Source organism: Notolepis coatsorum, assembly GCF_963971535.1.
Source record: "Notolepis coatsorum genome assembly, chromosome: 16".
NCBI classification, from domain to species: domain Eukaryota; kingdom Metazoa; phylum Chordata; class Actinopteri; order Aulopiformes; family Paralepididae; genus Notolepis; species Notolepis coatsorum.
Genome location: NC_140180.1, coordinates 71,428,495 through 71,443,954, shown reverse-complemented (window position 1 = coordinate 71,443,954; position 15,460 = coordinate 71,428,495). Strand labels below are relative to the sequence as shown.

Genomic DNA, 15,460 nt, shown 5'->3' with positions numbered 1-15,460 from the left:
TTAGGCACAAATGCAGTCTCTGTTGCAACTAAAAGATGGAGCCATATTCAGCTAACAGTGTATTGCACTACCACAGGACCTAGCATGTCCTACCATGCTCTGTAAATAACTCGTGTACAGATACCGATATGCCCTACTTTGTTTACTTGTTTTATTGCACAATGTCGTTCTATTGGATTCTTATTATATATTACTATTGTATTATGCACAATCGTTGCGGGCAAGACCCCCCCCCGCATTTCATTGTATGCCGTGACAAATAAAACTCTTGACTTGACATGTTATGTTCATACACTGTTTTATATCTTTGTTTTGAAGGTGCAGTCCAAGGAGCTGTCTATTGTGAAAACCTACACCAGTGGACACAAACTCAAAGGATCTAAGGGAACGTAATACTAACATGTCGACCGAGGACCAGGTCGGGACCAGGGGTCCTTCGTCTCACAGAGGCCTGCAGCTGGCCCTCTCCCCTGGGGACAGTGACTCTGGGCCCCGTCCAGGACCCCCCTCTCCTGACTCTCCCAGGAGCCTGAGCAGCCTGAGCGACGGAGACACCAGCAGCCCCGCCGACGTCGACATGTCCCAGTGCTGCTCTCCTGGGGAGACCCCCTGCTGCTACTCCAGTGAAGGCTCTCCTGGGGAGACCCCCTGTGACGTGCAGACCATCCACAGTAAAACCTTCATAATATCTGACCCTGTGCTTTATCAGACTTTCACTATCGCCGGCATGGAGGAGGACATCTGGAATGAAGCCATCTCTCTGATGGCAAGCAGCCTAGAGACCGGATCTTCGGAGGACGACAGTGTTGATGGTGACAGAGCGGCTGACAGGGGTGTGGTGATGTCCCCGGACTCTGCCAAGGGGGACAGCTCTTTGGACTCTGACTCCAGTGAGCGCTGCTCCCTCAGCTCAGAGGAGATGGTGACGAGGGCCAACAGTTTATGTCTAAACTTAAAGGACATGTCCCCTCCCACCTTGTTCTTTGTGGAGCGGCTTCTGCAGGACATCCCTGCCGAGGGAGTCGGAGGGAAGATCACCGGAGAGCTGCCCACGGAGGATGGTAAAATGGTAGAGTTCAACTCCACTTTACCTCTACCATGCGAGGAAGAGGGCGGTCTTCTGCGGACGTTCCTGTGTGAACCAGCGCCTGTCACTTCTGTACGTGTTCTTTCAGCCCCCACTGATGAAGTCAGCAGGGAGGCGGAGCCTCGTTTCACTGAAGAAGTCAGCAGGGAGGCGGAGCCTCGTTTCACTGAAGAAGTCAGCAGGGAGGCGGAGCCTCGTTTCACTGAAGAAGTCAGCAGGGAGGCGGAGCCTTGTTTCACTGAAGAAGTCAGCAGGGAGGCGGAGCCTCGTTTCACTGAAGAAGTCAGCAGGGAGGCAGAGCCTTGTTTCACTGAAGTCAGCAGGGAGGCGGAGCCTTGTTTCACTGAAGTCAACAGAGAGGCGGTGCCTCGTTTCACTGAAGTCAACAGAGAGGCGGTGCCTCGTTTCACTGAAGAAGTCAGCTGGGAGGCGGTGCCTCGTTTCACTGAAGTCAGCAGGGAGGCGGCGCCTCGTTTCACTGAAGTCAGCAGGGAGGCGGAGCCTTGTTTCACTGAAGTCAGCAGGGAGGCGGAGCCTTGTTTCAATGATGAAGTTAGCAGGGAGGCAGAGCCTTGTTTCACTGAAGTCAGCAGGGAGGCGGAGCCTTGTTTCACTGAAGTCAGCAGGGAGGCGGAGCCTTGTTTCAGTGATGAAGTCAGCAGGGAGGCAAGATCAGAGGAAGGCAAGATCTCCACGTCAGAGGAGCCAGATGCCAGCAACAGAGTTCAGACCTCCACTCCGTTCCAAACCACAGGGAACAAAATCCATGGTCTCCCCTCTGCCATCTTCCTTCCCTTGTCAGAATCCCCCATTTTTGCTAGCCCAGCAGTCGGTCCTGCTAAATATGGGAAAGTTAATGTCATCCCAAAACCAAACCTGGTTGCCAGACTTTCCCCGTTGGCTAACAGAATTTCCAAAACGGACTTTAGGAATGTGAAGTCTAAAATCATGTGGAGACCTGTACATCAGCTGACGATGGCTGGCCCTGCACATGTAAAGGCAGCAGCAAGCAAACCATCACAAGTTAATGTACCAAGCAAACAATCTCAAGTGAACAGAGGCACACCTATAAAAATGGCCCATGCCAGGGTGATGAATAGTGGTATTCTCATCTCTGCTGCCACAAATGCTGCCCAGTCAGAGGCCCTGAGGGAAGTGAATACAGGGACTCACTACTTGGGCATAACGTTCATCCAGTCAGATCACTCTGATATTGCACTGTCCCCTACTGGACCTTTGGGTGTACCTGAGAATGGAGAGGAGTCTGGAGTACCCCAGCCCGACTGCCTCTCTGCTATGTCTGAAAATGCTGCCTCAGCCCTCTGCAGTCAGGCCAGCTCCCAGACAGAGCAGGCGGCCTCTAACCACACACCCACCTCTGTGCAGTCTCCTGGCAACTCCACCTGCTGCTTTTCATCCCCCACAGAAACGCCATCCCCAGCAGAAACGCCTGATGGACAGAACCCTAACCCAACAGATCCTAAACCATCCCCAGCTGAAACGCCTGATGGACAGAACCCTAACCCAACAGATCCTAAACCATCCCCAGCTGAAACGCCTGATGGACAGAACCCTAACCCAACAGATCCTAAACCATCCCCAGCTGAAACGCCTGATGGACAGAACCCTAACCCAACAGATCCTAAACGGATCCCAGCCACAGGGAGCCTAAAGAAGGGGGAATGGTCAAACAGAAACCGAGTGAGACCAGACAGCCTTAGCAGTCAAGACAGGTTTCCTACTCACAAGATGCGGCCCCATAGCTCCTCTGAGAAGCAGTCATCCTCTGGCTCCTCGTCTAGCTCCTCTACCTCCACCAAGGCTCACATCCAGCAGCCTAAACCGGGGACCGTGAACACTTCTGCCCATAGTAAACAGACTAAACCGAATGAGGCCAGGAAGGGAACTCCTGACAGAGCCAGCAGATTGGTTCGCAAGATCAGCTTGGTGGTGAGTAGATACTGGGAGTAACAGTGACATTTAAAATGGATATACTGACTCTATTATTGATTCCTCAATAATATCATTGATGTGGTTGTCACAGAAGCTAATATAGTGTAGGCAAATGGAAGTCAAGCCATAAAAAGTGTCATGTGACTAGACAACAAATTAATATGTAAAGAAGAGAAGAAAAAAACATTGATCTCTAAAATCAAATGAGTGAGTGGGTTTCCCCCCCCCCCCCCAAAGCCTCTAAAGCAGGGGTTGGCAATTAAGTTTGTCCTTGGGCCAAATTATTTCCAAGACATTATATGGCGGACCAGAACCAAAAATAATGGCTAATTTAAGAAATTCATAGTGAATTTTTTTTAACTCTGACTGACCATCAACCACCATACATTTGTGGCAGAGCCAGAAAATTGATTAAAATAAACTAGCTGCGTGTATAGGAGGCATAATAAACTGTAAACTACCAGTTTTTTCTACTTTCCATTATAATACATGTTTGCACTGAACATTTATACCTTTGTCTTTTTGCCATTTTATTATAAAACCAGAGACAAGTGCCTCTCTCTATCAGTCTATCCTACATTACACGCAACCAGCATCCGACAGCCCGTTCTGTGGAGTGCACGGGATTATTGAGAAACTATAGGCATTTTCCATTGGTTCTCCCAGTCCATGTGACCATTTCTAGCATTTCCATTGGCTATAGTGACATAGATGTATGATAAATAGATAGATACAGTGGATTAGATGCAGTCCAGAGAAAACAACCAATCTAGATATTTCAAGATTCTATCTATGTTTTACTTCTGCTCACTGACTGAGATCTCCCGATTCCCATACAATAAAGCGAGTCTTTATCACAAACTGATCCAAATATATTTAATGTTTTACAAAACATGTGTAGTGTTCCGCCCGGCTTTAGAGGCTTAAAAACCGAATTGTATTTTTTTATTTAGTTAATGAATGTGTCGTTGTAATTCTTATATACCTAATGTAGCCAGTAACTAATGTCTTCTTGAAGCGGATTCAGCTTTTTTTGCTCCCGATTTGACGTCGGTTTAACCTCTTTTTTTTTTATCAAATTTTTAACATGATAACAAGACAACACAATACAATAACCATAATAACAATACTCAAAACTTCACAGGGAGATAACAGAACAATAATAATAAAAGAAATAACAATTTATAAAAGCAGAGTACAACATTTTAATTTTAAGGGGGTACTATCTTACAATTGGCCTTTCCCAGTATTCAGTACCGTTTCCCGGCCGTGTGGCTCTATATCAATAAGACTTATGTCTCTAATTCTCATATTGGCGCACTCTTCCAATTCCCCTCACAACCCTCACCAAACTGAGTCATCTCAAAAAGTGCATATCAGTGATGTCAGAGATTCCCAGCTGCATAACAATGTGGCAATTGTCACCAGGCCACACAGTGGTTGGAGCTAGGGATGCCCCGATCACGTTTTTTGCCACCGATACCGATCACCGATCGTCGTGAGCCATATCGGTCGATACCGATCCGATACCGATCGTTTTTGATTAAAAAGAAATTAAAGATTATTTTATATATATATATATATTTTTTTTTAATAAAATATATATATTATATAATTAGACTTGTACTTGTATTATCTGCGAGACATCGCCACCACGCAACAAGTCAAAATGCTCGCTATCTGCAAACAGCTCCACTGTCTGTCTGTGTGTACTCTAGTAGCCCTAGCTCCAAAAAGGATTCTCCGGCGCTGCAGCGGGACCCTATATTGGTAACGTTATGCTTTGGTCATTTCACATTCAGCAAGCCCTCAGCTCGAATACGCATTCAATCAATGTTATAAGACATTGATATCAGGAGCTATCTGTAGCTACTGCTAGCCGGCTAGATGACGTTAAGACAACTATTTAGTTCAATCGGACATTTCGTTTTGAACCGTGAACTAACGTCTGCTAACGCAAGCTAACGCAAGCTAACGGAGATATCAACATGGGCTACTGGACTTCCTGGGGCATTTGTTGATATCCGGAGCCATCAGTAGCTAGCCGGCTAAATACCGTTAGACAATGCCTACTAAAAGTGAATAGTTGACTGGGTAATTTTGTTTAAACAGTAACGATAGCTAGGTAGCTAACGTTAGCTCAGGTCGAATGCACTATCTAGACTCAGCAGAGGAGGTCCGCCTCCTCTGTGTTTACAAACTCTACACGGGTACGGGCGGGGCTAGGGAGGAGGAGCAGTTTGCAGGTCCTGTGCGTCTGAGACAAGCGAGTGAGATATCCACTTGATCAGTTTCCGCGATCGGCGAATATGACTAATTATCGGAATTCCCCGATCGCATATTTATACTGATTATCGGCCGATAACGATCGGTGGCCGATCGATCGGGGCATCCCTAGTTGGAGCCCAGCCTCAAAACGGCTTAAGATCCTGAGGTAGAAAAAACGCTGCCCCTGAGTACCCGACCAGAAATACAAAACAATGAACCTTTCGAAAAACAAAAACCTACAGTGTTCCATAGACTCACAGGAACCGTGCAAAAGTGCCCAAACAGTGTGAAGAAATAGCAAAATAGCTCCCTCCCCAATAAAATTCCCCCAGTTAAAGTTAAGAAGGACAAGACAAAAGACAAGACAGACAAGACATTTCCTCCTCCCCCTCCCACGAGACCGCCGGACTCCCCCGAACATGCACCTCAACCGCACACGGCGGTCCTGACCTTCTCAGCTGTTGCAAACCACAGGTCAATACCAGCCTGCCCCACCCCAATCACCCGCGCCGTGGATATCTCAAGATAAATCACATCCAACAGTGTTAGGGACCAGTTAATCACTGTGAGCTTCTCAGGCTCCTTCCATCTCAATGCTATTAGCTTCTTCGCTGCTGTGACGCCCGCTAGGACAACCCTTTTTAGTTGTACGGACTAGGGCTGCAACTAATGACTATTTTGGTAGTCGACTAATCTGCCGATTATTTTTTCGATTAGTCAACTAATCGAAAACCAATGTAAAAAAAAAAAAAATGATATATATATATTTTTTTTTTAAACTACCTATCTTTGTGAAAGTGGCTTCTCAGCTCTGGTCCAGCTGAAGACCATCACCCCAGACTTTGAGACTCTTGTCAGGACCAAACAACAACATCATAACATGATGATCCCATAGCAAATTAAAATAATGACTCATGAAACATTTGAATTTGGATCTTGCAACTTTAAATGAAATGTATTTGAAATGTTGAAGTCAAGAACAATACAGTCAGTCAGTGCATTGAGTCAAGTGCAATTGGAATGAAGTGCGTTTGTTTTGACTAAAGTCTCCTCCCGTTTTGTCAGTACTGTGCTACGACTGACGGCGTGTGGTTTAGGAACAGGGCGTTTTACACAAATCCAGCGCTCCCTTTCTTGGCTGTGACGTAGCCACGCAAGTTAACGTTAACAACAAAGATGGCCGCGTCGGTACTCGGAGTTTCAGAGTAAAAAGATCGCTTGCTATTTGTAATAAATGCAATGCAGACGTTCCACAAGACCGGCGCATGCAGTTCAGCGTCGCGGAGCATTTAGCCTGCTGGCTACCTAGCTCCACTTCAACCAGCATCGGGAGCTCCAGCAGCTTGTCGATGTGCTAATAGCCTCAGCAAGCTAACGTTAGCTGGCTCCAGCAGCTTGTCGATCTGCTGGAGCCAGCTAACGTTAGGTTGCTGAGGCTATTAGCACATCGACAAGCTGCTGGATCTCCCGATGCTGGTTGAAGTGGAGCTAGGTAGCCAGCAGGTTAAATGCTCCCGACGACATCAACAAGCTGCTGGAGCCAGCTAACGTTAGCTTGACTGGTTGCTGGCTAACTAATGAAGCTACTCGTCCCGGGAGATAACGGCGCTGGTTGTTGGCTAACTAATGTAGCTACTCGTCCCGTGAGATAACGGCGCTGCCTGGCTGGTTGTTGGCTAACTAATGTAGCTACTCGTCCCGTGAGATAACTGCGCTGCCTGGCTGGTTGTTGGCTAACTAATGTAGCTACATTTGCGCATTGCAGTTACTTATTATTAAGTGTTATTGTTTTTAATGACTAATCGACGCAACAATATCTCGTCGACGATTTTTCATAATCGACATCGTCGATTATGTCGACTAATCGTTGCAGCCCTAGTACGGACGCGGGTAGTGTCGTTATATCGTTCAGGAGTAGCGTAACAGCTGTGAATGGGATAGTTGAGCCACACAAATCTGGAAGTTTGTCCGTTATTGACCTCCAGAAGCGGGCCACTGGTGGGCAATCCCAATACATGTGCATATAAGTGCCAGCGGCCCTTTGAGAGCACAAAGTGCACCGAGAGTCGGTTACCAGTCCCATAGCAAATGGCTTCCTAGGTGTAAGATAGGTCCTATGAATATAATTAAAATTAATTTGCTGGTGATTGGGGTTGCGGGAAGACAATGCCATATTTGCCCAAACATCATCCCAGTCAAACTCGGGGTCCAACTCCGGGATATCCACACGCCAGATTGTATCCAATGACAAATTTTTATACGTGGATTGAATTAAGAGCGTATAAAAGTCTGAGACAAACCCTCTGGAGGTCGTCCTGTCCACTATGAGCCTGAGGAAGGGGTGTGGTTGCAAAGCTTGAGCCCACGGCACGCCATGCGCCCTCAGCGCTGACCTTAGTTGAAGGTAAAGAAGGAAGGACTCGCCGGGAAGATCATAAAATTCTCTTAAGTCCTGAAACGCCCGAAGGCCGTTCTTATCATAAATATCCTCCAGAGTATGAACTCCCCTCCTTTGCCATTGAGGAATACTAACCGGCTTGTGCCCAACAAGTAGTTGCTGATTACGTCAGTTTAACCTCTTAAGCCCTAGCCATATTTTCTGAAAATCCGCCTAAAGATACATACTTAAGTAAATGGACGATTTCTCCTCTTCTACAAGGCCCAATTAACTTTTTTCATCTTCTACGGTGAATAACACTATGCTGAAATTTACCAGACATGGAACATTTTTGCATTTTCTTTTTGGTTTTTCAGAGAAAGTTAGCTATATTCTTATTGTAATCAAACAAGTCTCACAAGGCGAGGCGCGTAATGAGTAACACTGGTCTAGCCTATTATCCTCTTTAGCTAGCAAGCCAACGTTGGCTAACTATCGACAGCTAACGTTAGTTACGTAGTGCTGAGGTAACAGACGGGCTAACAAGTTTGTGCAGACGGGATTCAATCTTAAAAAAAATTAAAATTTAAGGATTGTAGCACTTGCAGTATTTGGATTAAATGTATTTATCTAGTAATACTTAACGTTAATACAACAGTAATTGTATCTTTATTACAAAGGTTTGGTTTGACAGGTTCATAGCTGTCAACATTGGCATTTGAAAAAACGGGATATTTTGCCCCGCCCCCTTCCCCCCGGCCCGCCCCCTCCCAATGTAGTCTCCTCCCCCTCGTATGTATATTATATATATATATATTGTCTGCACTGCGCAGCCGTGGAATCGCGAGGCCATAGATTTAGAATAGATAGAAAGGGCACATTGTGGTGTATCATAATTAATTTGTTGAATACAATAGGATTTTTATAACGTTGAGACAAATGAAAGAATATTTACACTAAGTTCTCTTTTACCTCTTATTTAATTCATTCATTTAATTGTAGGCACTGTTTATATTCTACATAGTCCTGTGTGTTGTATATTGTGTCCTATGTTACTGGTCTCTTTCTATATACACCGTGGGAAGGGGGGCACGTAATTGAATTTTTCTGTATGTCTTGCACAAATTGTGACAAAGTTGACTTTGACTTTTAACATGCGTCTATAGTGTAAGACACTTATTGTAATGTTAAAAACGGATACTGCTGTAATATAAAGTGAAATTCTACCATGCCTCAATGTATCAACTTTAAACATACACTAAATGTTAATGTTAGAAATGTAAATTTCCATTATTTCCACCATGTGCAACATTTCCTAAGAACAGCAATGTCCATTCAATCAACTCGAAATCTGTGCTATGAGCTCAATTCTCCCGGTCCATGCAGAAGTAGAATTGCTGTCTTGTTTTGGATGAATGAGTAGAAATGAAAAACAGAAATCTTCTTTTATTAAAGTAGTTTTGACATGTGATATAGATAAAGATAGTGTATTGATTAACTTTACATTTGCTCTTCATTCATATAACAAAAGTTATACTGGCACGTCTAATACAGCAATGGATTATGGGTAAATGCAAGGTTAAAGCAGTGCCAATGTAAGAATGGTGTTGTCTCACCCTACTCGCATGTTGAGGGAGAGCACCATACATTTACACTGAGAAACCACGGCCGAGAGTGAGCTCTCCGGGAACAACCCCACTTTGCCGGTATCGCTTTGCTGCCTTTTCTAGGTAGTTCTAGAATGTAATACATTTCATGCTAAACCACTCCTTTATCCGGTCGCTGGTCTTCTTCTTCTTTTGGTCGCAACCGTCTTCCGGGCTGACTTCCTGTGCTAACGTTCTAATCTACACTGCTGCCGCCTGTCGTCACTGAGGGGAATTGCAGCCATTTTGTAAAAGAATTCAATTTAAATTAAAAACTGGAAAAATACGGGAACGGGATGTTCAGGAAGGTTGAAATACGTGACGATCCCGGGAAAAACTGGATGGTTTACAGCTATGAACAGGTTCGTGCCAATATTACAAGTAGGCTAATTTCAGCTAGTTAAGCAATAAATTCATAAATCCTTTAGATTTATATTAACACATTGAGTGCCACGGACGTTTTTTGTCGTTAGTTCATGCCGACCTTTGAGTGCCCCCTACGCTATATAGCGTTTGTTTGTCTTTTTTTATTGCCGATTTGAATTCATATTTCATCAATCGAGCTTCGGGTTAGTGCTGCAGAGTCTCTCTGAGCTCAATTGGGAAGATACCGCCCCCTATCGTCTCCCTGTGTAACTGCCCCCCATTACTTTACACTGATGCAGGGGGAGTGGTCAGTTTGTTCATTTAACTTTTCCGACGAGGCATCTGAAGGATTGATTGTGCTCACCGGCCCGGAAAACGCATGGATTATGTATTTACAGGATTCAACACTGTAATCAATAAGCATGATCAATATTTGGAATGGCGATCAGGAATTGGAATAATTTTTTTGGATAACATCTGATCCCGGGTAAGGAATTTATTTTACCAGTCTTAGGATAATCGGAGCTGTTTTCACCTATATCTCAGCGTTTGCCCTATGCGTGTGTGGCTGTGATCGCTGATGAGGAAATGAGAGAATCGATTTTTCAGCCCGCCTCTATAGCGCGCATAAGTACACATATACTATCGATAATTAGCGTTTATTTGAAAACTATTCATAAATAGGCAGAAAAATTACAACGTTTTTGTGTATGCTAGAATATTCCAGTAAATGCCTTTTATCACGGAATCTATATATTTTCCTGAAAAACAAGGGCTTTTCAAAATGCTATAAAACGAAAATGAACTGATTAAATAAATAAATCCGTTTCGACAATGTTGACTGCAAACAAGTCATTGATAAGCGACAGGCAGATTAGACACATAGCCATAATGTAAACAGATTATGCGTTCACAATGCTATCATTGAAGTGGGTAGTGGCATTTAACCATATTTCCAATGTTAATGGCTGGCACTCAAACTGTTAATAGCGATACCCTTGTAAAATATGTATCAATATGATCAATTTGGTTATTATAGGAGACAGCCCACAGTATCTAAAGGAATTCACTTACCTCTGCTCTGCCCCCAACTCTTCACCTTTACCTGCAAGTTAGGTTAACGTTATCTCTTCTTTCCTGCGTGAACAATTTAGCTACTCACGCAGCTCCACCTCTCTTGCAACGAAACCAAGTTAAATAATTTGACTGACAAACAAATAAACCAATAAAAAAGTCAGCCAACATTATTTAAACCAACTGGCCTATCGCGGTAACTGAACGTTTACGCCTTAAAAACTAACTAATCCTTTCAACTCGTTCCATTCAGTCATGATCCTCGCCAGCCTGTTTGATAGGCGTGCAGCAGAAGAGTCAAACAAATGAATGGTTGTACAGCGGTGATCCGGTTCATTTCGTTCACCTAGTTCAGAGCAGCGGCACCGCCGCTGAATGCATATAAGGGAAACACTGAGGTATTGCATTGTTACTGTTCACATGTGTGGTGCAGTCAGTCATATATAAGTAAAGATAAAGTTTGAATGACTTACTGAACTGGTATTTTAATTTCATACCATTATTACCATACCACACTGCTTGTTTGCTATTTCAGCACCAGGCGCTGTCCACCGACTTTATTCATGTTGAGCAAGCGCTACATTGCACCTCGCTGCCTATAGCCTACCTGTTATTCACTCTTAGTCTCAACATGGATGAAACGAAGTATAATAAGTAGGGCTGTCAGTTTATCGCGTTAATTAGATTAATTAATTACACAGCAAATTATCGCGTTATGAAAATTAACTCATTCATTACAAAAAAAAAATGTTTTTACTCATTAATTCCATAAGAACGTAGAATACACATTTACAGACTTTTTTTTATATGGTCCATTTGCATGTTCTTGGTATCTGATTCTAGGGACATCTATGGATCATCTATGGATCTCAGGGAATGTATTCCCAGTGTCAGAAATACTGTCCGTTACTAGGCTTGAGTAAATTGTAATGAACCAAATGAGAATATCAATAAATTCTTTTGCATATTTGACTGTGAATAACACTATGCTCAAATTGACCAGACCTGAAAAATCTAAGCAAATTAATAGATGGAAGATGATTAAACAAAGTTTTGTAGATACAGTACTGAATTATGCCATCCGGACACATGCAATTTGAAATATGATTATAGAATATCAGGCATAAAATGGTTATGCGATTAATTAGATTAATCGCAGATTTAATCTCCTGACTGCACTAATAATAAGCAATCTTTAGGTGGTGGTAGTTTCTCTGTTTGGACGTTATACAGTATCTTAAATATATAGCCTAGCCAATAGTCGGTATGATATATATATATATATATATATAACTTTTTTAAGAAGAAAAAAATGTCATATTCTCAAAATAATCTGATGGGCCAGATATGATTGCTGGCGGGCCAATTTTGGCCCACGGCCGACCACTACTCTACAGGGTGAGGGACTAAAGAAGCCATCTTACTATATTCTTTCTGGCTTCTTAATTTTGTATCTTTACATTTATCCCTCAGAGGAGAAGTAAGGATCTCATTCACTGGCAAATACACCTATGTGCTTTGAGAGTGTTTTTAGTGGAGGTGGCAAATTACTAGATTAAAATGTATCGTCATCGTACAGAACGAACGCAGTACAATGAAAATAAGTTGGCATCTAACCAGAGTGCAAGGTAACTGTAAAGTGCATACATCAAAGCTACTGCGTAAATATGCTAATCTGATGTTTGTAGTAGTACAATGTTACAGTATTATGTACAGTGATACAGTGATGTAAATACACTGGTAGTAAGCCATACTTGCCAGTGGTATAACTAGTAAGAGCAGGTATGGGAGATATATAATGTATGTAAACGGGGGTTTTATATATTTCAAAAACTGATGTAGATAAATATATACAGTATTATTGTATATGGGTAGCATCCTACTAGCTGCTAAAGGGTCCGTTAAATTGTTGTATCTACAGGATTTGATTTTAACTGGTTTAAATTCTGATAGCTGGCTTGAACTGGTCGAAACGAGTGGTGAGTTTTGTGACTGATTTCACTGCCATTGATCTGCTAAATTGGTGAACTAAACTGTCTATACTACTATCTACTATGTTTACTATACCTATACTACTATGCCAAATATGCAAATATGTCTATACTACTATGCACTGAATAGTGTAGCACTCTAGCCTGGCACGAACAATACCACTTACCCTTTAGCCACCAGAGGTGAACCCCTCCTGCTAACTTGTTGTACACAATTTGTAAGTCACTTTGGATAGAAGCATCAGCCAAATGACTAAAGGTAGATGTGTATACATTTAGTATAGGCAACAGAGTTCAGAGAATACACCCATCTGCTTTGAGAGTGTATATTTAGTGGAGGAGGAAAGAAGTTTGCTTTAGAGTGTGGCTTCTATGGGGGAATATAGTCTAATAGCAGCTTGTTTCTATGTTTGTGGGAGTCTTCCCAGTGGGTCCTCTGCTTATGGATAATAGTGGGCATTGTGTAATAGTGTGGTATCTTTTTTTATTTTTTGAATTTCATAAAGGTACAAACAATATTGCACTACTACACAATGCCCACTATATCCATAAACACTGGGAAGACGGATCTGCCAGACAGTATATTAATCGAAGATCCAATTCAATGATGCTTCAGCTCAGACTTAAATGGAGGCATTGAAAGGAGATATCAGGTTAGTATCATAGCTAACTTGGGCAACAACAATGCAACAACCCACGCTTGCATAGCAGGGCTCAACATCCAGGGGGGGATATTGTGGTTTAAGTTCTTTATTTGTCAAATACACAACAATACAGGGGCATTGCAGGTAATGACATTATTGTGTTTTGAGCTTAAAAAGCCTTGGTGGTATCTTAGTCTTGGTGGTATCTTAGTCCTGTTGCATGGCACCGTGTGACCCGCAGCTCTTGTTGCAGGGGGTGTCTAAGTTGGCAGGGACAGCAGGGGCTACGTATGAGGAGAGCAAGAGCAGACTTGGAGTGTGGCCGCACCCCGCCCGAACCAGAGGAGCCTCGCCCTCCCAACCCTCGGCTGCCGGCCCCGGCGCCAGACCGGCCTCTCTGTCGAGCAGGCAGAGACCGGAAGCCTCACCGTTGCCACAACCCAAGCAGAACTCCACGGCAGGTAAGGCTCATCTCTTGGTGGAGCATGTGTTGGTTTGACAGCCAGTTAAAACCAGGGTATCTGCTCTGTGCCATATCGGTTTGTCTACTAGGCGACTTCAACATCCATGTCGACTCCCCTCTCTGCAATACCACAATTGAACTGCTGGACTTTCTACACTATTTCAACGTCACCCAACACATTGGGCCTCATTCACGAAGCGATATAAGAACAGATTTCCTCTTATTTTGTTCTCAAGTAGCATTTCTTATTTTGTTGTTATTCAGCAATGTTTTCTTATTTTTGCTTTTCTCTTAGGCAAGACCAAATTTTAAGAGTAGTCGGTCGAGACCCAGATAAGAAAAAGCCTACCATTGGTCAATTGCCCCCAAATACGACTTTAAAACCTGGAACTTATTGCATGCATTCTGCTTCTGAAATGTGATTATATATTGCTGTTGGAACAGTTAGATTCTCTGGCCGAACTTCCTATTGTAAATTCGTTGTAGGATTTATGAACTCGAAAAGGCAGTCGGACAGACCGGTGTGTGCCCTGTTTAACCGCTTTTTCTGGGACAAATCATTGGGGATTGCCGATACTACAGTCAACCGTGGAATTCAATAAGAACTAAACCGATCGCCACGGATATAGCTGCTAGGGGTGGCAATCACCAGAGGCTTCACGATACGATACGATACTATCACAATACTTGAGTCACGATGCGATAGTATTGCGATACTAAATATATTGCGATATGCTGAGTATTGCGATATTAATATTGTGATTTATTACCTTTTTTCAACTGCAAAGTAAACCTGTCAACATGTTTTATCTAATAAAATAAAGTTCAGTCTGTTCATCTCACTTCAGTCATTTTTATTCCAGAACATGGTATTTTCTCAAGCAGACGGATGTAAACACTGTAATCTGTGTTGCATGTACCTGACGAACTGAACTGTTATTACAGTCATATTCCTTTTTTTTTTTTTTAATCTTTTTCCCCCTCCATTTTCCTCCGATTTTCTCCCATCCCAATGTTAGTCGTATGCCAATTCCCAATCCCCTTCCTGGTCGCTGCGCACTTACCCCCCACAGTCAGATAATCTGGGAGAGTGGAGGCTATCACGTGCTTCCTCCGACACACGTCCAGCCAATCAACCGCTTCTTTTCACCTGGCAGCGCGGATCCTCCCTGAGAGGGTGTAACGTGTGGAAGGATCACACTATCCCACTCGGGTCCTATCCGCGCTTAGCAGGCACCCCGAACTGTAGGAGTCGCTGTTTACAACGACCCGGACCCACCCCGCCAGCTTCTCCCACCCTCTAATACAGCCAATTAAGCTGGTGACAACCCCGGAGCTGTGAGCTGGATTCGAACAGGCGAATCCAGCTCACAGCTCCGGGGTTGGTGACGAACGCAATCTCCGCTACGCCACCTAACCGCCCTATTACAGTCATATTCCAACTTAACTGAATGCACACGTGTGTGTGTGGACTACTGTACTATTACAGGTATTGAAATGAACAATAAATTTATTTTATAAATAATTAAATATCGATACTTGGCGTCCCTGTATCGATGCAGTATCGCCACGCAAAGTATCGCGATACTAC

At 43.5% G+C, this 15,460-nt stretch overlaps 1 protein-coding gene across 1 annotated transcript in view; it reads left to right on the top strand.

Moving 5' to 3' along the window:
* Positions 1-400: 400 nt before the first annotated feature.
* Positions 401-15,460, top strand: part of mtus1a (microtubule associated tumor suppressor 1a) — a gene marked incomplete at its 5' end in the record, with an annotated part of 78,112 nt that continues 63,052 nt past the window's right edge. The window contains 3 exons of the mRNA XM_084332071.1: positions 401-1,884; positions 2,890-3,037; positions 13,660-13,867. Of these exons, the coding sequence (XP_084188197.1) occupies positions 401-1,884; positions 2,890-3,037; positions 13,660-13,867 (1,840 nt within the window). The remainder of the gene's footprint in view (positions 1,885-2,889; positions 3,038-13,659; positions 13,868-15,460) is intronic.